This window comes from Peromyscus californicus, unplaced genomic scaffold (assembly GCF_007827085.1).
Source record: "Peromyscus californicus insignis strain IS unplaced genomic scaffold, ASM782708v3 Scaffold_13__1_contigs__length_99412109, whole genome shotgun sequence".
Classification (NCBI taxonomy): domain Eukaryota; kingdom Metazoa; phylum Chordata; class Mammalia; order Rodentia; family Cricetidae; genus Peromyscus; species Peromyscus californicus.
The window spans coordinates 87,182,710-87,204,064 of NW_026294424.1; the positions used below are offsets into that span (position 1 = coordinate 87,182,710).

At 43.3% G+C, this 21,355-nt stretch overlaps 1 protein-coding gene across 3 annotated transcripts in view; it reads left to right on the forward strand.

The window, feature by feature from the left end:
• Anxa3 (annexin A3) overlaps window positions 1-21,355 on the forward strand; it is a 59,423-nt gene that overhangs the window by 26,394 nt on the left and 11,674 nt on the right. For all 3 annotated transcript variants that reach the window (XM_052735416.1, XM_052735417.1, XM_052735415.1), the window contains exons 5-11: window positions 2,831-2,944; window positions 6,429-6,519; window positions 11,434-11,513; window positions 15,290-15,346; window positions 15,760-15,853; window positions 17,796-17,891; window positions 20,768-20,826. In XM_052735416.1, coding sequence (XP_052591376.1) covers window positions 2,831-2,944; window positions 6,429-6,519; window positions 11,434-11,513; window positions 15,290-15,346; window positions 15,760-15,853; window positions 17,796-17,891; window positions 20,768-20,826 — 591 coding nt within the window. The remainder of the gene's footprint in view (window positions 1-2,830; window positions 2,945-6,428; window positions 6,520-11,433; window positions 11,514-15,289; window positions 15,347-15,759; window positions 15,854-17,795; window positions 17,892-20,767; window positions 20,827-21,355) is intronic.

Consider the following 21,355-nt stretch of genomic DNA (forward strand, 5'->3'; position numbering starts at 1 on the left):
TTCTGCTTCTTCACTATGGAATGAAGAATGGTGCCTCAGAGGAGTGGTTCTCAACCTGTGGGTCATGACCCCTTTGGGGTCAAAGGACTTGTTTGTTTATTTGTTTTTTCCCAAAGGACCTTTTTACAGGGGTCACATAGCAGATATTCTATCTGGCACATCACATATTTACGTTACAATTCATCACAGTAGCAAAACTACAGTTATGAAGTAGCAATGAAAATAATTTTATGGTTGAGGGTCACCACAACATGAGGAACTGTATTAAAGGGTCGCAGCAATGATTCCAAGTCAGCAGTGAATACCCTCCCCACAGGACACTTGGCTTAAAGGGAGATTTATTTTTTCTTTTTTGAGACAGGGTCTCGTGTAGCACAGACTAGCCCGGAACTTACAAAGTAGATGGAGATTATCTTGAATTTCTGATCCTGTGTTCATCTCTCAGTGTTGGGATTATAGCCAGGACTCACTAGGCCTGGGGTAGCTGGTACTGGGGAATCCAACCCAGGTCTTTGTGAAGGCTGGGCGAGTGCTCTACCAACTGAGGCCTGTCCCCAGCCTGAGTAGAGACATTTTGATGACCCAAGTTAGACTCGGGGTGGAGGGTGATTCTGACTTCCAGAGGTTAAAGATACTGTCAAGGGTGTATCGTATGGAGGACAGCTCTCCCAACCAAGTATTACCGGAACAGTTTTCTGACAAAGAAGGCCTTAGATAATCTTTAGTTTCTGTTTTAATTTTAAAATAGTTACGTAAGGATAGACTCAGTTAAGTCAGCAGATGGAAACCCACTAAGTATCCCAAAATAAATCCGTAAGAACAAGACTGCCACACAATTTGTTCGTCATCTATTTGGTGAGTAGTACTCTTGTCGGAGACCAGAGATTGAACGCAGGACAGGAAGGACAAATGGAAAGGTCCTGGGCAGTAGTCAGCTGGGAATGTGGGGGAGACAGAACTCTGAACCCCAATATAGCAGGAGTGTGGACTTGGTGAGGCAAAGGGATAGTTTTGTAGTATTGGAGCTTTTGAAAAAATTCCGGGTGCCACTGTTTTTCAGGCTAGTTCAAATGATCGTCTCACCTTACTAGGAGCTAGAAATACGTGGATGTGCATCACCGAGCCTGACTACCAAACATTTTTATTTGTGGATTTGAGATAGGATTTTGCCATGTTGCCAGTCCGGTCTTTAGCACCTGTATTCAAATAATCTTCCCACCTCAGCGTCCTTCCTACCCAGTGCTAAGACTACAGATACATGCCTCTGGGCTTTATCTCTAAGAATTGTTTCATAGTCGTCTTGATTTTATCCTACAATAGGGAGCCATTGGAAGTCTGTAAGCAGGGGAATAGTCTAGTCCAATTTTTAGTATTAAAAGATTATTTGGGGACCTGGAGGTTTAGCTTAATGGTAGAGTACTTGCCTGGCATTTCTGAGGCTCTCTGTCCCATCCCCAGAATTATAAAGACAATGGAAAGATTACTCTGGATGCTGTGGGTCATGAAGTATGGAAAGGAAGGAGTACACACAGCAGTCAGGCTGTTGACCATCACAGTTAGCTCGGCCATCACCTGACAGTGCTCTCCAGTCCCCCCAGGCATTAAAACTCCTTCCTCAGACACCATTTATCGCACACTCAATATCCTATATGATAAAATTAAATTTCTTCTTTGAATACTTTTATTTTACCATTAGAGTGAACGTCTTAGGCATAAGCAGTATATTGTGGCTACCTATAATGTCCAGCATTAATTAGGTGCCCTTAAACATGTGTGGAAATGAATGAACTGCCAAGCATCTGGACAAACCCCCTCACATATAGGTCGGCAGATGACATGGATGGTCCATTGGCCTTTCAGAGCACTGGAAAATGTGGAGGAAGAGTCAATGGAGGCAAAGGGCAACCACCATTTCTCACTGTGATGGGTTGAGAGCACGTGAGATAGGATTTCTTTGCCTTCGGGTTGAGAATTTAGCATCTTTAGGCAAAAACAAACAAACAAACAAACAAAACACCCTGTTGCAGTTAAAGCAGGGTGATACTTGGCTCCATCTCATGACCCCACTGTGTCCCTGGTGGGTGGTCGTGGTGTCGGTCTTTATCATCAGAGCTGCCTGAGAGGCTGCCAGCTACCAGCCCTGAAAAGAAAACTGTTTCATATCCCTCCTTTGAATATTGGAAATAGAAACCACGTTCCTGCCCTTAGGGGGAGAGACGGACTTCTTATGTAATGTGTGGAAACAGTGGCAAAGGACGCTGTTGTCCTGCTTGGAACGCCCCAGGATCCACTAAAGGAGACTAAGCAGCCACTGTCCTCCCCTTTCTCTTTGGAGCCCAGTGGGGTCTCTGAGAAGCAAGGTACTCTGAAACAGAGAGTTTACCAGAGAGAGCCCTCTCTCTTCCTCACTTACCCTCCTTTTGAAGCACCGAGGACCTAGGAAATGCATTCATTCTGTTTTTCTAGTTATCAGTTATTATTTTAATTGTGCATATTTGTGGGTATGATGTAATGATTTGGTACATGCGTACAATGTGTAATGAGCAGGGTATTTAGAGGAACGGCATTTTAATGTACAGTCCCAAACTCTGGTGAACTTGTAAAGCTTCCTTTGGGCTTTGCAAAAGTCTGTGTAAGGCAGAACATTGTGAAAACCTCATAAAATGAAGATTAATGTCCATTGAGATATTCTCAGCATTCCTGCTCTTCCCTATGGATGGGCACGCTTTTGCTTGGTTCTTAGACTTGCATTTCTCTTTCCCCTGGGTGGCTGTTGAGGAAGAGAAAAGAAACATGTTTCATGATTTCCTTCTTGGGGTTTTTATTTTAGGAGTTGAAAGATGACTTGAAGGGTGACCTCTCTGGCCACTTTGAGCACATCATGGTGGCTCTTGTGACTGCACCAGCCCTGTTTGATGCAAAACAACTGAAGAAATCCATGAAGGTACAAGCCCTACACAAACCGACGCTCCCCAGATTTCCCTGCCATCATGATTAGGGAACTCTTGAGCACTCATTTGAGACCTAGTGGGTTTGAATGCCATTTTTGACTGTGGGTGGGGTGATTATGGGGAGCTCTATGCAACCTGGAGCCCAAATGACCCTGAGCTGCAAGGACAGTTACATTTTCTTTCTTTTCTTTTCTTTTTTCTTAAATAAATATTTACCATCACCCATCCATTATTCAGGCCCCATGATTTGTATTATTTTTAGTCCCTTGCTTTCCTTTACCCTTCAGAACCCCAAACTTCTCACCAAGTCCACGTGCACTCTGCTCTAAGTCTACAGCAACAAGCACATCTCAGACAGTGTCAGGATGGAAGCCAACGTCTCCCTCGGTGGCTCCCACTCTGTTTTGGCCACCTGCATCTCTTGGTTATACTTTATCAGTACCCTAAGCAGGTCCCTTCAGTTCCATTGGAAACTGCTCTCAATGGGATGGGCAAAATTACTTTTATAAAGATATTTTAAAGTGAGACGATGTGATTCACCTCCCTAAATCTCCAGTGATCACTTAAAACCCAGACTCCTCATCACCTTCATCACACAAGGCTGCCCCTTGTCTATCTGTGATTCTTTTAAAACCCTGCCAGTCTTCCCCAGAGAAATAGAACCACTCGGCAGAACATTTATATTAAGAACTTTACTGTAAGGCAGAGTCTGGGTGGTAAGGACCAGGATCTGCAAGGAAGGTGGTCAGGGAAGGCCTGAGCCCTCAGCAGTCTCCAAAGCTGCTGCCCACAGCTACAGCCTCTTCTTCAGGGAAGGCTTGGCTTTCCCTCAAGGCCTTTTAGCAGAATGAATTGGGCCCAGTCAGAATGCAGAGTGTCTGAAGTATGTCCCACTTAAAATCAATTGATAATGGACTTTATTCATAAAATGCCTTCACAGCAGCACACAGATTAACATCTGTCTGGATAGCCAGGGACCAAGTTGCCACATAAAACTATCACCTTCCTTCTGTCCTCATTCAATGGCGCTCGCTTCACTGGACTTTCCTCTGCTTCTTGGGCATTGCAAGCACCCTTGTTTGGGGGTCCTTATCCATGGTGTTCCGTCTGGATTCCTTCTCCTCAGAAATTCCATGTTAGTTTACCAATTCTATGGTCATGTCTTTTGTTTAACTTCCATTTGTGTGTACTTTATGCTGAGTTTATCCTCTGGCCAGAAATTTGGGGGTTTTTGTTTTGTTTTGTTTTCTCTGGGATACCTTTTTCTTCTGTGTAGTCTCCTCTTCTGGCGCAGGAAGAGTTTGTTCATTTCAGTGAGGATCAACTCCATGCAGGCAGCTCAGGTATAAGCTAACCTGACCCTATGAACTTGGAAAGTCTGGAGAATCTGGGTGCTTTATCACGTGGATATGTTGAGTGACCAGAGAAGCGACACTTAGAATCTGAATCTCAGTACACGCTCTGCACTTTCAAGTATGTGTAGCAAAAATTCAGCTCTCATTTTGGGCCATCTCACCCCATTTCTTTCTGGGCATGTCTATCTTAATTCCTACACTGTGGCAATAGAATGGTTACCTTAAAAAAAGAAAAGAAAACAAGGTCTCACTGTGTGGCCCAGGTGACCTTTAACTCATAATCCTGCCTCACCTTCCCAACTGTTGGAATTACAAGCATCCGGCCACACAGCACTGCATGTGACTTGTAGAAAGTAGCATCTTTCAGGTACTTGGTAGACAGATGTGCACCCTGATGGCCTAGGCAGTTTGACAGGTAGGCTTTAAGACTTGAACCTCCTTCTTAATTCTGTGGGGTTTTCTGCAGTGAGTGGACAGTGAACTATTTTTGTAGATGACCACAGGGCCACTTACAGAAAGAACCATTTTTTTTTAAATTTATCTTATTGCCACCTAAAATGTTCTCTTCTTTTTTAAAGGTACATTTCTTTGCCTTTTTTTTCATATAACTAGGATATGAGTCTTCATCATGCTAAGGGACCTCACAGGTTGTAGTCTTTATCCTACATCAAAGTCTGAAATGATGTAGATGCTTAGTGGACTTAGAGAGAAGTGGTGGGAAAGGGGTCCAGATTCTGGCTTCCCACCCACAGGAAGAGGGCATCTGAGAAGCACGTGGCCAGCTGGAAGCGGATATGCAGGAGATTTGCTGTGAGAAATGCCTGTGGAGGATGCAGAGGAAACAGCAGGGGGAAAAAGTGAGCCTTAAGGCTGCACTGAGGCTCTGCCCCCTGAAGAAGAGCCCCAGCACATGGCACATCTCTGAGAAAGTGTGCCCGGCAATGATGGCATAGGAGATGAGCCCCATGACGAGCAGAAACAGCCCAGCTCTGGTACCTCACTCATATGTGCTCTGTCAGTTACCAGGGGCAAAAAGTCTTCATCATGAACCCTAGGGCAGACCCAAAGGTGTGGCATTTGGAGGCTGTTAGCAAAGAACATGTGTTACAGCAGGCAGTCTAAAGCGAAATGTGAGCAGGGTGTATCCACGGCTTCCTCATGGGGAGAGCTCAACAGGTGTGATTCTTATGGCCAGATGTACCGACATGTACTAGAAAATGTTGTCTTTGGTTAAGAAGAAGTCCACAGTAAGGACTCTGGACTGAGAATGGTGGCAGTACCATTATCGAGACCCTGTGGTCTTAGGCTCTCTCATCTTAGCCCCTGAATTCTACTTCTTGGCTAAAGTTGGCAACAGTAGTCAACTAAATAAAACAAAGGCTAAGGAAAGTTTTATAGCCTCTCTATAAGGACTCTCCTAGTACTTGCCTGCAGTTATTCTGGTCAGAATGTATGGATGTATGAATGTACCATAGTTGGTTGTATGGATGATTTCAGTGGCAGGCATCCTGGCCAGGACTGAATCTCTGTTTGTAAGTTTCAGTGGCTTTATTTGATCAAGTTCCATTGCAAAGAGCTTACAGTGTGAGTCAGTGACCTTGATACAAACAAGGCTTAGAGGTAACTGGGCTCCAAGCCAGCAAGGCCCATGACACACATTTACTGAAGATTTGAAAAGCTCTGTGTATGAGAAGACTGGGACATGCTGACCAACCCTGCCCAGAGGCGCAAGGATACACACATTCAAAATTGCTACAGAGCGCTTTCTATATGCAGTGCTGTGTCGGCGTAGTGGGCGGAGCCTATTAGGCCACCTCTTGCGGTCATTGATGACACACGCGTTTTCCTTCCTGCCCTTTCCTCCTAGAGTTATCTGACTTATTTTCACATTAGAGTAGGGCACTTTCTTGAAACACTTGATGTCAGTTTTCTCCAGATGACTTATTGTTTTAATTCTAAAATGCATGGAGAAATCAGAAAACTATGGTAGAGCAATAGGAGATCTTTTGTTGATTTACTCAGAGCTGTTCTTTCATCTGTACAAAATAAGATATTAAGACTGAAAAGCATGAAATTAAGTTATTTTAAGTGTTCTAAAATTGGATTTCTTTTTCCTTGTTAGGGCACTGGGACGGATGAAGATACCTTGATTGAAATCTTAACCACCAGGACAAGCAGGCAGATGAAGGAGATCACGCAGGCCTATTATACAGGTGACCCGCCTTCTTCTTGCTTTTACCAATGACCACACATGTGTGAGCCAAGTTGCTTCTCCTGGCACCTCACCTATCATAAAGCATCTTGAGAATGCCAGAGACAGGGAAGGAAAGATGCATTCTGACATGGACTATGAATTCTTTGGGAAAGATATGATCTGCCACATAACAATAGTATTAGCATCTTGCATTTATAGTAGTATCGCTTCAGAAGAGGACTTTTCCCTCAACAATCACTTAAATTGAGTCAATCATGTTCATCAATATAAGAGTCTCACGTCATTCTGTACTTCGACTATAAGTTAAAAACCACTCAGACTTGTGATTTTTGGTGTGAGAAATTTGGTAAGCCATTTAGAAGGAGTGCTGAGTATTTAGGTTCAATATAATTGGCCAAAGTCCTAAAAGTCCATGTAAAAATTAGAAGATCCTTACCATGTAATTCTGCTTCTACTCAGAGGTGGTATGAAAACCTCAGTCACAGGGCTGGAGAGATGGCTCAGAAGTTAAGAGCACTGGCTGCTCTTCCAGAGGTCCTGAGTTCAATTCCCAGCAACCACACAACCATCTATAATGAGCTCTGGTGCCCTCTTCTGGCCTGCAGGCAGAACACTATACATAATAAATAAATAAATCTTTAAAAGAAGAAAGAAAGAAAACCTCAGCCACCTCATTTCAGACTCAGTCACAAGCTTAAACATTCCTAGGCCACATACACCTCTAACGAATGGCCTACAAATCCAGGATTCTCACTGCCCATTCGAGTTCAGTAGTTCACTAAAAGTCCCCAGAACTCAGAAAGTACAGTACTCCCAGTGACAATTTTGTTCTGAAAGAAGCGGAAATCATGGTCAGTCAAATGACAGAACACAGATAGATGTCTGAGAGTCCCGACTCCTAACTTTTCTACCCTACTGGCACATTGATGAGGAATCACCACCTGGCATCCTCACTTGAACATTGGTAGCCATTGTTTTTAACCTGAGTTTGTTACTCAGATGTGATTGGTTGAGTCATTGTCCATGTGACTGAGCTTAGCTTATAGCCAGTCCTCAGAGACTGAGATGACTATGCCACATGACTCACCTTCTAATTGCAGGGCTGGTCTTTCTAATCTTACTGCTTTCTATTCTCAGTTATCTTATTAGTAAAACTCAGAAGAATGACATGAATAAGAGACTCAGTTACCAGGGGGAGTACGAGGATTTGTCCCAAGAATGAAGGACTAAACAGTAACTCGGTGCTGTATTATACAACAGCCCCATAAAGTTCTCTAAGGACCTTCCTTGATGGCGCCATGCTTCCTAAGCTTATGTTTCTAGGAGGTCCACTTTTGCTGTAAGAGAAGCCCACAGGAAGGGGAATCCTGGGCCCCAGATGGGTATTAGAAAGGTTATTTTGAGAAATTCTCATTAAATGATAGATACCTAAATTATAGGTGACTAATTTGTTATTGATGCACTAATTAAAGTCCAGTCAGAAAAAAACCACAAACAACACTGGGTATTTTAACAGACAGAGTTTATTAGAGATAATTGCATCCATACTTTTGGAAAACAGAAAAAAAAAAAACAGAACTGGAAGACAGAGGGTAATACACCAAATGGACTCCATGGCAAAGAAGTTGAGGTTACCTGAAATTGCAAGTTTGGGAGGTGGGTACCACCTGTCTGGTGTTGGTCACCGGGGAACTCAGAAGAGAAGCTTTAGGAAGAGTTTAGATTTCTAGGAAGAGGACCCCATGTGTCTGGAACTGGTGCCTCTCTGGTGCTGCCCGCAGCTTGCTGTAGAGGCCATGGACTGCCTCTCAGGGTGGAACTAGTGACAAAGGCCAATAGGTAACATGCTTTCCTCTCCCTGCCCTCCGGCCTCCCTTCACTGCCAACTATTCGGGAAACATAGCAGAAAGCATGTGAATTTGAAGTAGACGAGACAGCTGGTTAACCATAGGCACAAGTGGGTACATCATTAGTGTTTATAATCCTTGAGGTTTTTGGCTTGATAAGATGACTTCAGTAGATAATGCACATTCTTTCAAGCCTGGAAATGTAGTTTCAATTCCAGAGCCCCACATGGTAGAAGAAGATAACTTATTCCAAAAGTTGTCCTCTGATTGACACACATGGGCTGTGGTGCATGTGTGTGTGTTTATGCATACACACACACACACACACACACACACACACACACACACACACACAAATAATAAATGCAATAAAAGGTATAAAGTTATTATGGAGTCCTATAAGGTGAAATGAAAAAAGTGAGGTCATCAACTTGACCTTCATAAAAGCAACAAGCTGTCTTATCAACGAAGTAACACAATAGTCTACATAAACAGCTAACAACTATGGTTTTCCCAGTCTTCTGAAGTCACTGGTGTGTGAAAGAACGCCGAATTAGGGATCAGGAACTCTTACGTTCCAGTTCAAGCTCCTTCCTACCGCAACACCATCCTCATTCTTTTACCCTGGTGTCTTAGTTAGGGCTTCTATTGCTATGAAGACACACCATGACCATGGCAACTTTTGTCAAGGAAAACATTTAGCTGTGGTGGCTTGCTTACAGTTCAGAGGTTTAGTTCATTATCACCACTGCAGGAAGCAAGGCAGCATGCAGGCAGACATGGTGCTAGAGAGGTAGCTGAGAGTTCTTACATCTTGACTCACAGGCAACAGGAAATGGTCTGTCTCACTGGGCGTGGCTTGAACATATATGAGACTGCAAAGCCCACCGCCACAGTGACACACTTCCTCCAACAAGACCACTCCTACTCCAACAAAGCCATACCTCCTAATAGTGCCATTCCCTTTGGGGACCATTTTCTTTTAAGCCACCACACCTGTTATGCCTCAAAGTGCACGAGGTACTTGTCAACTATATTGGAATCATTTTCACCTATTTCTTTTTATTATAATTATTGGTATATAATTAAATTATTGGTACCTATTGGTTGTACATATTAATGAGTTTCATTGTGACATTTCCATACATTTGAGTATTGAGTGCTAATCATGCCCACCCTTCCTTCTTCTACTACCCTCGTTTTCATTTTTTGTTGGTGTTTTGTTTTGTTTGGTTTTGTTTTTGAGACAGGTTTCCCTGTGGAGCCCTGGCTGTCCTAGAACTAGCTCTGTAGACCAGGTGGGCCTCAAACTCAATTCACCTGCCTCTGCCTCCTGAGTGTTGGGATTAAAAGCATTCGCCACCACTGCCTGACTTCATTTTCATTTTTCAATAGTGCAACTTCCTGCAAAAAAAAAAAAAATGTGAAGAAGGAAGCCAGGGGAGACTGCATGACATGAATATTATGTCCTATCTAGATAATTCTAAAATTACAAAATACTCCTCCAAATTCTAAAACACATGAACCTCATTTTTTGATTTGTTTTTAGGTTTAAATTCCTTCTCTAAATAGAATGTAGGGTAGGACGATGATATTATGACTGAGAGGTGGGCAGGGGCATACAGTATCACCATTTATATCTCTAGTGCCTTGTGCTTGTATGAATTTCTTTGAAAACGATAGATTTCATTAAAGAGTCATTAATTGTGCTGAGGAAAGTTTTGCTATTAGATAATCCTATCACTCTCCGTAGTTGTCCTCTGTTGATGATTTTTCATGTGAGCGTTTATATGGTGCTATCGAAAGTGGGGCAGATGGAATCCATGTTGCCACCTGGTGTCACCTCCATCCAGACATGTATTAGCATCCAGGGCGCCACTGCTTCACGGGAGCAGAACAAACATTGGAAATTGTGGACAGGGCAGGGAATGTTGCTCATTGGGAGTGCTCTTGCCTAACACGCACAAGATGCTGGACTCAGTCCCCAATTCTACAACACAGTAAGAACAAAACTCAAAGCTGGAGAAATGACTCAGATTGTAGGAGAGCTTGTAGCTCCGCCAGGGGACCCTGTTCAGTTCCCAGCACCCACATGGTGGATCACAACAATGTAACTTCAGTTCCCGGGGGCCTGACCCCTCTTCTGACTTCTGTGCGCAACGGGCACACACAAAGTGCATTTACATGCATGCAGGAAAAACACTCATATGCATAAAAGAAAATAAATTAATCTTTAAAAATAAGAATAAAAGTTAAAAGTGGGCACAGTTTACCACTTGCCCTGCAAAGGGTCTACAACTAGTGTATACTAAAATATGTGAACACAAAGCTGGCATTGGTTAAGCAAAAATAGTATTTGGAGGATGGCTTTCTTTTTTTAAAAAATAATAGAATCTAGGAGTATTTCTTAAGGTGAAAGTTAGATTCAATAAAACTGAACAATGACAGTGACTCACACACAATCGATGTTTAATTCTAATATATGTAGAGGTGAAAATATTGACAATTCTAGACTGGTATGACAGCTTTTCAAAATGTTCAGGAATTCAAGCCCCATCTTTCATAGTGACAGATAGCTGCCTAAGCTTCAGGCCTCAATCTACAGAATGGCAGAGTCAGAAAGGGATGATGGTGGCCAAGGCTCATCCTTTGAGTAGATTTCCCAGCAAAAGCATTCATGCCTGCCTACATGTGATCAAGAACTTCATACCTGGGCTGCGCCTAGCTCAGAGAAACCCTGAGAACATGCCTTCAGGCTGTTTCACGTGAAAGAAGATAAACATGGAAACCTGAAGGCCAACCAGCCGATTCCCACCCTGTGTATTTATTCTTTAAGCCACTGTCAGATGAAGTGAACCGCAATTCAGCCGAGAACCACAAGTCTTCTTATGGTTGGCCTCACAACACACGGCAGAAATCACTGCCAGAGCAATGCCTCCACCCCACATTCCCACACTAGCGGAGCACCAGGAAGTCAACAGAGAAAACACGAGGTCACTGCACTCTGCTCTGTAGTAGTCTGTTTCAGTTTCCCACGACTAAATCTCATTCTTACTTGGTTTCAGTGTATAAGAAGAGTCTCGGAGATGACATTAGTTCTGAGACATCTGGTGACTTCCGGAAAGCTCTACTGACTTTGGCAGATGTAAGGTTTTATTTTTTATTATTTGCCTCCCCAATAAGCTGCAAGCTCAGAAATCGTTTTCAGGGAGTTAAAAGCGAAGACAGTGAGATTTCCATTTTCCGGTGAAATGATTCTTTCAAATCACATTTGCATTGCCACCATCAATAAAACATTTAGCCAAGATCACAAAAGCACACATAGTGATCTAACCACAACAAAAAATCGTGGTTGGGTCAGATCAGTCTATAGATTAGAAGTGTTTCCGTTGAGATTCACAGTATGCTGCCATGTGCCGCCCACAGAAACTCTTAACTGCTCGTTTTCGGCGTGCTTGCATCTTTAGACGTGTAGATTTTCTTCTGGACTCCAAAGAATACTTACTTTGTTTAAATTAAAGGTGAAAGCATAAAAGAACTATTCTCGGAGATGGGTAGTAAATCCAGAAAAAAGTATCTGTTTCAGGATGTTGTCCCTATTACCTTGGGAAAGACAATATGTGAGCAGATGAGGCCTGTGCTCATTTTGCTTGGAAGGTCCATGATTTCAGTAACAAAGACTGGAGACCTGCCGAGGCACTGTCGCAGGTAAAGGCACTTGCCGATAACTGGCAACCAGGGTTCAGTCCCTGGAACCCATGGAAAAGAGGATAGAGAGACTCACCTCCGTAGAGCCATCCTCTCTGACCTCCACACATGCACTGTGTGCCCCTCAACATGCACATAGTAATAAATAACATATATATTTTAAAGGTGCTAAAGTCAGGGCTGGAGAAATGGCCCAGCAGTTAAGAGTACTGATTGCTCTTCAGAGGACCAAGGTTGGGGTCTCAACACTCACATCTCGGCTCACCATCACCTGTAATTCTGGTCCCAGGGGATCCTGTTCCCTCTTTGAGCATGTGTGTGGGACATGTGGGACACAGGCATGCATGTTGTGCCCAACCACACATGCGAGCTAAACACCCATACACATAAAAAAAAAAAAAAAAAGGTGAAACTGAGGATGAGTTCACATTCATATTCATGGGCTTGTCTAAGAGAGGACATGATTGAAGCCCTGTCTCACAGACATCTTGCAGCTGATTTACACAGCTCCTGATGTGGGAGAAACTCCCAGGTGGCTCAGCATGAGGGCTGAAGCCGCACTTGCCAAAGTGAGCTATTATGCAGCTTGGAAATAACTCATACTCATTACGGCTTGAGGTGCTTTAACTGCTGAAAACCTCGGGAAGGTTGAATCCACAAACCCGAAGGTATGAAGGGCAGTGGCAGACATGGTCTCAGCAGTGGGTGTCACGGCGCACATCCACATTCATGATGTGAGCTCACAGTAAGCAGGAAAAGTAGAGCTCCTGGGGCTGGTTTGAGATCAAACAGAACTGGACCCTCCCACCGCCTAATGGCTTTCTGTATCTGAACAGTTACTTTAAGCTTTAGAGGATTTGTGTTCATGCCTGTGACATTGCACTTCAGCTAGTATTAACCCCTCAAGGTGTTCTGAAGGTGAAGAGAGAGTAGGTGAGGTGCCGAGTGCGTGCACAGGGATTAGGGCATTGGGTGTTACTCAACTGCTCTATGGACTTTAACAGAAGTATGAATGTACCTACCATTGCAGTTTCATGCAGAGTGACTCCACTGCTCCAGGAAGCCCGTCTTCTGTCGGTTTCGATCGTCCTTTTCCTCTCCCACAGAAACTACTCATCTTTTTCTGCATCTAGTTTGCCTCTTGTATAGACAGTGCCCAGTAGTTGAAGTCATTCCTTATACAGCCTTTTCAGACCAGCTTCCCACACGTAAGCCATAGGCTGTTCTCTGCGGTTTGGAGACTCGCCTATGACAGCTGTGCTTTAGGGTGTTGTTGTTGTTGTTGTTGTTTTGAGTGAGTGAGTTCCCCAAGTATATAGCAAGCAAAAATAAAAGAATAAATCAAATGTAGTAGCAGAAAGATAAAAAATCATCTTCAAAGTGGGCACTCACACTCGCAGCAGAAACCACTGGACTACCCAGTTGAGTGACAAATGCTAACCCCGTCAAGTTGGTGATTGCAAAGATCCAGCAGACGTCTAACGGGGAAAACCGCTTGAGACAGCTCGAACTCTGGCGTGGGAGTCCTGGGCAGAGCCCTGTGTCCCCACTGGTGAGGCTTCCAAAAAGGAACAATCGTCAAGCAGCAGACAGAGCATCATTAAACCAGTGCTTATAACCATCCAGCACAGTGGTTCTCCATCCGTGGGTCGTGACCCCTCTGGGTGGCATATCAGATATTTACATTATGGTTCATAACTGCAGCAAAATTACAGTTATGAAAGAGCAATGAAATCACTTTTCTGGTTGTGAGTCACTTCAACATGAGGAACTGTTGAGGGCCACAGCATCAGGGAGGTTGAGGACCACTGATCTAGCGGTAATGGCTGGGGACACTCTGTTCAATCACGCTAGAAAAGGTTCCTGGCAAGGCAGAGTGTCCTCTGCAGTAAGCTTCTCCCTTCTCTTTCCTGCTGCAGACATCATAATATTATGGGATAAACAATAGTCACCTTTGGATGCAGATAGCTTACTTTTTTTTTTAAAGATTTATTTATTTATTATGTATACAGAAGAGGGTGCCAGATCTCATTACAGATGGTTGTGAGCCACCATGTGGGTGCTGGGAATTGAACTCAGGACCTCTGGAAGAGCAGTTGGTGCTCTTAACCTCTGAGCCATCTCTCCAGCCCAATAGCTTACTTTTTAACCATTCTCAAGGACCAGATGTCTTAGTGCCTTTAGCTAGTTGCTGTTTTCCCTCTTCCCATTAAAGAGTCAGGGGGTCGGCCTGACCCAGAAAAGGGGCATTTGGAGGACCCTTGACATAAACATGCTTGAGCCTGAAATTGGAGAATCAGTCCTGTTTCCAGAGCCAACTTCTCGGTGATCTCAAACTGCATATGACATTTCACATGTAAATATAATGGATAAAGCCTTTAAGGTTTTTCCATATTTTTTTATAACTGGCCAGCTTGTGTCTATTTTTACTGAATAATATTCTGTTGTATAAACTGTTTATCAGTTGAAGGGCATCTTGATTGCTTCCAAGTCTTGTCAGTTATAAATACAACTTCAGTTAATTATTTACGTGCAAGGTTTTGTATGGACATGTGTCCAACTTGCTTAGATGAACGTCAAGGAGCTTAATTGCTGGATCATACTGTAAGAATATATCTAGCAATGTAAGAAACTGCTGGATGGTCTCTCAATACGCATGTAACGTCTTACATTCCCACTAGCAATAGAAGTAGAGTTCCTATTGTTTCTGTCTTTCCCAGAATTTGGTGTTGTCAGTGTTTTGGAGTTTAACCATACTAACAGATTCTGTTTTAATTTATAGTCCACAGGGACATGATGTAAAGTATCTTTATATATGCTTTCTTGCTGTCTATACATCTTCTTTGGTAAGATGTCTCCTTAGATCTTTTACTCTTTTAAGATGGGGTTGTTTATTATCTTCTTACTTTATTAAGTTATTTTGATTATTAGTCTTTTGTCAGATATGTTTTGTAAATATCTGTCTGGGCCTTTTCTTTGCATCCTAACACCTTTGAGTTTCCAGAGGAGATTGAGGCCGCAGATTATGTGCTCTGCTACATTGACTGACTGGCAGAGGCAGACCCAGAGCCAGGAGTGCCCCATAATTTTCTGCTACATGGTTTGCATGAAAAAAATCTACCAAGATGAACTACTGGGTGGAGTACAGTGTCCTTAAAGGATTGACCTTGTTGTTTTGTGTTTTTCTTCTTTAAATCATCCCTGCTGGTTTAGGGTAGAAGAGATGAAAGTCTAAAAGTGGATGAACATCTGGCCAAAAAAGACGCCCAGGTCAGTAACAGCCAGGAGAATGTCTCTTTTACACACACCCTTGATGGCCTCTGCAAAAGATGACACTACTCAGGCCTGTCCTCTCCTGTCCCGAGTCAAAGCCTGGGGGACAGGCATCATCCAGCCCATCCCCTGCCTGCCACTGTGATGGTGACCATCCACCACTACCACCACCAGGCCCTGCATTGGACCTTCAGATTTGAAGTCTGCTCCAAGTGAACTGTGTAGATGATTGATCATTTTATTGGCCTCTAAAGTCAAGTAAAATCCTCACTCTTCCCCTTGCATCCCCTCCAAGAGAGAAGGCCCTGCATTTGTGATGACATGCAGGGCTTCTTCCTCCCCTTCCATCCCCTCCAAGAGAGAAGGTCCTGCATTTGTGATGACATGCCGGGCTTCTTCCGTTTGTCCAGATCCTCTACAATGCCGGCGAGAACAAATGGGGCACCGATGAAGACAAATTCACCGAGATCCTGTGTCTACGGAGTTTTCCGCAGCTGAAACTGAGTACGACTCGAGTCTGTTTCACTCCATGTTGATTTTGCAGGTGTCTTTGCAGTTTACGTAGAAACTTCTTAGGAAACCAAATGGAGAAGTTGCATTCTAACTCAAGGCAGTACTGCCGTTCTCTTTCATTTTGTCCTGAAGACTGAGTAGGCTACCTACCCCGTGAGTAGCAAGCAATAGAAAAGGGTGGAGAAGATACAGGCAATCCCACCGAGAGCTGGAAGCCTGGTTGCTGTGGGGTGGAGGGCCTTCTATCCCATCTCTCCTGGTCTGCCACCTTCTGGAAAAGACAGGCACTGAAAGGGAGTTTGGGTTGATTAGTGGTGATGAAAGGGTGATGAAAGGGAGTTTTGTGGATTGATTAATAATGATGAACAGTGACTACTCTCTGACATGAAGAGAAATGAGAGTGGGGTGGGGGAGACCTTCGCAGACCAGTGACTGGGTCCACCCACCCACGTGTCTCCCTGAGCTGTTCCAGAAGCACAGAGCTCCATTTAGCATGACCATATTACGGCAATGGCTTCCAGGTGCCAGTTTTGAGAACAGCGGCAGGTTAGGACTAACCTGATGCTGAGCTGAGGAGACAGAAGGGTTCTGCTGAGACTTTTCATTCTGAAATTGCACTTCTTTAACTTCAACAGTGATTTTTGTGAAATAAGGGTGCAGTAGTTTACTGGGTTTACTAAGGTCTTGGTTTGAAAATAGAGATAGGATGACCCCTGTATCTCTTTGCAAGTTTTCTTTTCCTTTTTTTTCAAAATGTGTTGGATGGCCCATGCCTTTAATCCTAGCGGAAGCAGGATTTCTGAAAGTTCCAGGCCAGCTTGGACTCCCATCTCAAAACAAAACAAAACAAAGCAACAAAAAAAATTGTTGGAAAAAAAATGTACTAGGCTAATAATCTTCCTGTATACTCGATGACGTATGTGCAGGTTTTATTTAAGGCAAATACTGATCAAGAAATTTGAATCAAGCCCGGCAGTGGTGGCACACGCCTTTAATCCCAGCACTTGGGAGGCAGAGCCAGGAGGATCTCTGTGAGTTCAAGGCCAGCCAGAATGAGATCCAGGACAGGCACCAAAACTACACAGAGAAACCTTGTCTCAAAAAAAAAAAAAACAAAAAAACAAAAAAAAAAAAACAAGAAAGAAAGGAAGGAAGGAAGGAAGGAAGGAAGGAAGGAAGGAAGGAAGGAAGAAAGAAAGAAAGAAAGAAGGAAGGAAGGAAGGAAGGAAGGAAGGAAGGAAGGAAGGAAGGAAGGAAGGAAGGAAGGAAGGAAAGAAAGAAAGAAAGAAAGAAAGAAATTTGAATCACTTCTGGTAGGTAGGAAGTGGGTGATACTGCCTTAGAGAATGGTTTCCTCAGCACAAGAAATCCAAAGCCTCCCAGACAGGGCTAGTAGGAAGGTGGCCCCTCAGGTAAAGGTATTTGCCACCATGAAGGCACTTGCCAACGAGTCTGACCACTTGAGTTTGGTCCCTGAAACCCATGTCATGGAGGAGAAATTCAAGTCCCAAAAGTCGTCCTCTGACACACACACATGTCCACACACACACACACACACACACACACACACACACACACACACTACATAGAATTAATGTTAAGAATGTTTTAAGGAGTCTTTCCAGTTAACTTTCTGCAGCACATAAAACACAGCTGACCGCTGAGCACAGCATCGATGCCTGGTCCTGCTGTGATTTTAAAACAGAGAAGTCACAGAACACTTCAAGCTATTTCAACTGCTTCAAGCTGGCAGGGGAAGGGAGATCACTGAAGAAAGGGCCTAAGGAGTCCAGTCTTCATTGTGCTCAACTTTTGGTGGCTGAGGTTCTGAGCTTGCTAGTTGATCTGCTACATCTCGCGTTTTAAAATGTGAAATATATTCAAGTGTGGCCCTCTGGGATGCTTTAAATATTTTTATGGTGCTACTTTTTAGCATTCGATGAGTACAGAAATATTAGCCAGAAGGACATTGAGGACAGCATTAAAGGAGAATTATCGGGGCATTTTGAAGACCTGCTGCTGGCCATAGGTAAGCCCTTGGGTGTTAATAAATGGAACTATTTCTCTTTCTTTGAAGTCAGTGTCAAGGTGAGCTAATTTTAAGAATCCTGACTGATCCATCTGTGTGCTCTACAGCCCCTAGCAGTCTATGGTCCAAACAGCTAGCTCAACAAATATTGTTAAATAATGCATGGAGAAGTTCTGTACTTACTTCTTATCTTGCCCTTTAACTGTGTACTCAGCTTGTTATTGTGTTTAGATTATACCCTCTTTGAAAGCTGAATTACATTCTACTGGCATTTTTATTGAGCCTTATTGAAACTGAGCCCAAATCAATTTAGTATCCCACTGTATTTGGTGTTCTCTGGAAGATGTCAATTTCCTCCCAAACTGGAGCCAAGGTCAGAGCCATAGATCTCTTCCTCTTTGGTAGAGTAATCAGGTGTTATTCAGACAGAATCCATTCCCATAAAAACACATACATTAGTGAGTGGTCAGTAATGCTGTTATACAGGCAGTGAGGTCTCACAGTTTGTCCTCCCAGGCACTAAGAGAGCACCTCAAAAGAAATGTGAGATCAGAGGATGAGGCGCTACTCAAAGACAGGATTCTTGACCTCTTTAGTGAAGAGTCAAAAAACATGTTAGCTTCCTCTCTCTCTCTCTCCCTCCCTCCCTCTTTCTCTGCTGTCTCTGTCTGTCTGTCTGTCTCTCTTTCACACACACACACACACACACACACACACACACACACACACACACACACACCAGGAAGAGAAAAAGAGATTGGGGTGTGTCTAGGATACTTCTATTTAGGGACACATTGGAGCTGACTGCAGAATTCCCATTGGGGAATGCCTAGACTCTGAACGCCTTACCATCTCACCAGTGGGACGTCATTTCTACCATCCATTGCAGTCATTCACAGCAACTTGTGGTGAGATCATGATAGCTGATCCCTAAGGGTAACTTTTCCATTGGTACCCGGATTCATCCTCCAAATGCTAATTCCCACCTCTGAAGAGTGACTCCTAATTATGAGGCCTTAACTTTTGTTTTTAAGCAACTTCTGTGTGCTGAATACCATGTTAAACTCCTCACAAATGTCATCTCATTTAAACCTTTGACAATCCTTCGAAGCAGGCTCATCCCCTTGGTGACACAGTTAACTGGGGACTCAGACTGACTCCCTTGAACTGTGGCAATTGAGTTTGTAAGATGAGCTGAATAAAGGGATATCGCTTTCATTTTAATGCTTGCTCAAGATCAGGGCAAGCCAGAATTTAGGGGCTTATAGCAAGTTACAGTTTGAGCAAGAAGCAGGCAATTGTGAACTTTGGGGATGGTCATCATTGAGGTGGCTCCTCCAGTTTCCATTCCGATGATGTCAGGTGCAAAGTAGGCATCCTTGCCGCTAAGTTACTGCCGCTTCCCCTGTTTTCATATACAAAGAACAAACCTTTCACTTGAGAACATCAAGAAAAGGCCAGCTACAGGAAAGGAAGGACTATGATGAGAAGGGGTGTTTATATCTAGTTGTGGGAAAATAGCTGAAAAGTTTACTAAGATAAGAGATCAGAATGGTTTTGATCAAATTCTGAAAGCCTGATATCTGTTGAAGAAAATTTAGGTAGTGCCAGGGCAAATGGTTGGTCCCTTGTCAGACAATATCACATCTCAAGTTCTCTTCAAATCATTTACAGACACTGTATTAGTTACTTTTCTGTTGCTGTGAAAAAAATATCATCACCAAGACAACTTAGAGATGAGGGGAAGGGTTTATTTGGGCCTATGGTTCTAGCGGGATGAGAGTCCATGGGAGGGGCAGCATGGCAGCAGGCTGTGGGCACCGCAGCAGGAGCAGGAAGTTCAGAGCTCACATCTGGAACTACAACCAGGAAGCAGAGAGACTGAGCTGGAAGTAATTTAAGGCTTTCTATTCTCAAAGCCCACCCCCAGTGATAGACTTCCTCTAGCAAGGCCACACCCCCTAAACCTCCCCAAACAGTGTCATCAGCTGGGAGTCAAGTGTTCAAATCTCAGAGACTATGGAGGACGTTTGTCATTTAAACCACCACATACAGCAAGGCTTTGGCTCTCCTTAAGATGTAAGCACTGTAAAGAAAACTGAGGTCTTTTTTTGAGCCCCGGGCTTCATCATAAAATCCATTCCCTCACTGTTGGTCAGACTCCTGCCTGGACAGACTGAAGAGCATGAAAACAACCGTGCTGCATGAAGAAATTTGTTCTCTATAATCTTTACTCTTCCTGTGTATTTTCACTTTATCTCAGGGAAAATTAGTTTACTTATGTTTTTTGTGAGTACTCTCTTTCTGGTTTTATTTCTGTTTTCCTTGCCATTTCCTGATAAATATTTGGAAGACTGTAGTATATTTTTAGATAACTAAACCTGATTTGCAGGTAGTTGTTCTAACACAGTCAATCTCACTAGCCTGTGTCTCGTAGTCCATTCATTTTTAAACGAAAATCCTTCCATGAGGTGATTGGGTTTTACATTGAAGTTCAGTGCCCTTTTTTATGTAAGGAGTTATTTGTAGCCACATTTCCATAGCCATTAGTAGCCCAAGCTATTCATTGGTAGCCAAAGATGTTGCAACTGAGTTGTGGGACACCCCAGGTAATTATCAGAATAAGATGAGGTGTGCAGTGTGTCTGAGATGTGGAGATGAGTCAGACAGTGTGGGAGTATCTTTGGTATGTAATTTTATTTTCCCCATGGCTGAAGATATTCCCATCCTAAAGTTCTGTGCAAATATGATGTTATGAAGCTTTAAAATCCAGAATGAGCAGCTTTCTTCTCATTCTAAGTAAAAGTCAGTACTGAGATTGACTCAGTTTCTATTAAGTGAAACTAATCATTACTTTCTTTTTCAACAATAAACAGTTCACTGTACGAGGAACACCCCAGCTTTTTTGGCGGGAAGACTTTATCAAGCTTTGAAGGTTGGTCTGAAATTTTCGTATTGTACTCATAAATAGCATCCCTCATGGAGAAAAAAAAATACTGTTTAATATTGATGGAATGTCATATTTATTTTCCACTTCAGTGAGTTTCTTTTTGTAGTAATTTTTCTACTAATTTGCCTCAAGGTATACTAATGAATGCACCAGCCAGGGTAGAGGCAGCTCGTAATGTGTTAGCTAAATCTTTTCCCTCACTTCATTTGTGTAGGAAGTAGAACTTGTAGAATGCTAAACCTCAATGCATGGCCTCTCAAGCAACCTTAGTTCAAATGAGCTCAGCTGAGTCAGCAACCTGTGCAGGATGCTGATGACTCATGTCCTCTTCATGCCTTCATTCCCTACCCCCGGGCTTAGCTCAGAGGAAATGCTCCGGTTCTTTAGTGGGCATTTCCCAGGGCTGTAAAAATGATGTCCAGCTGGACATCTCATTCGCCTCACCTCACACCACTGCCAGTCCCGGCTCCTGTGTCCAGTGACCTCATAGGTTGTTCCTACCAGACCTGGCCTT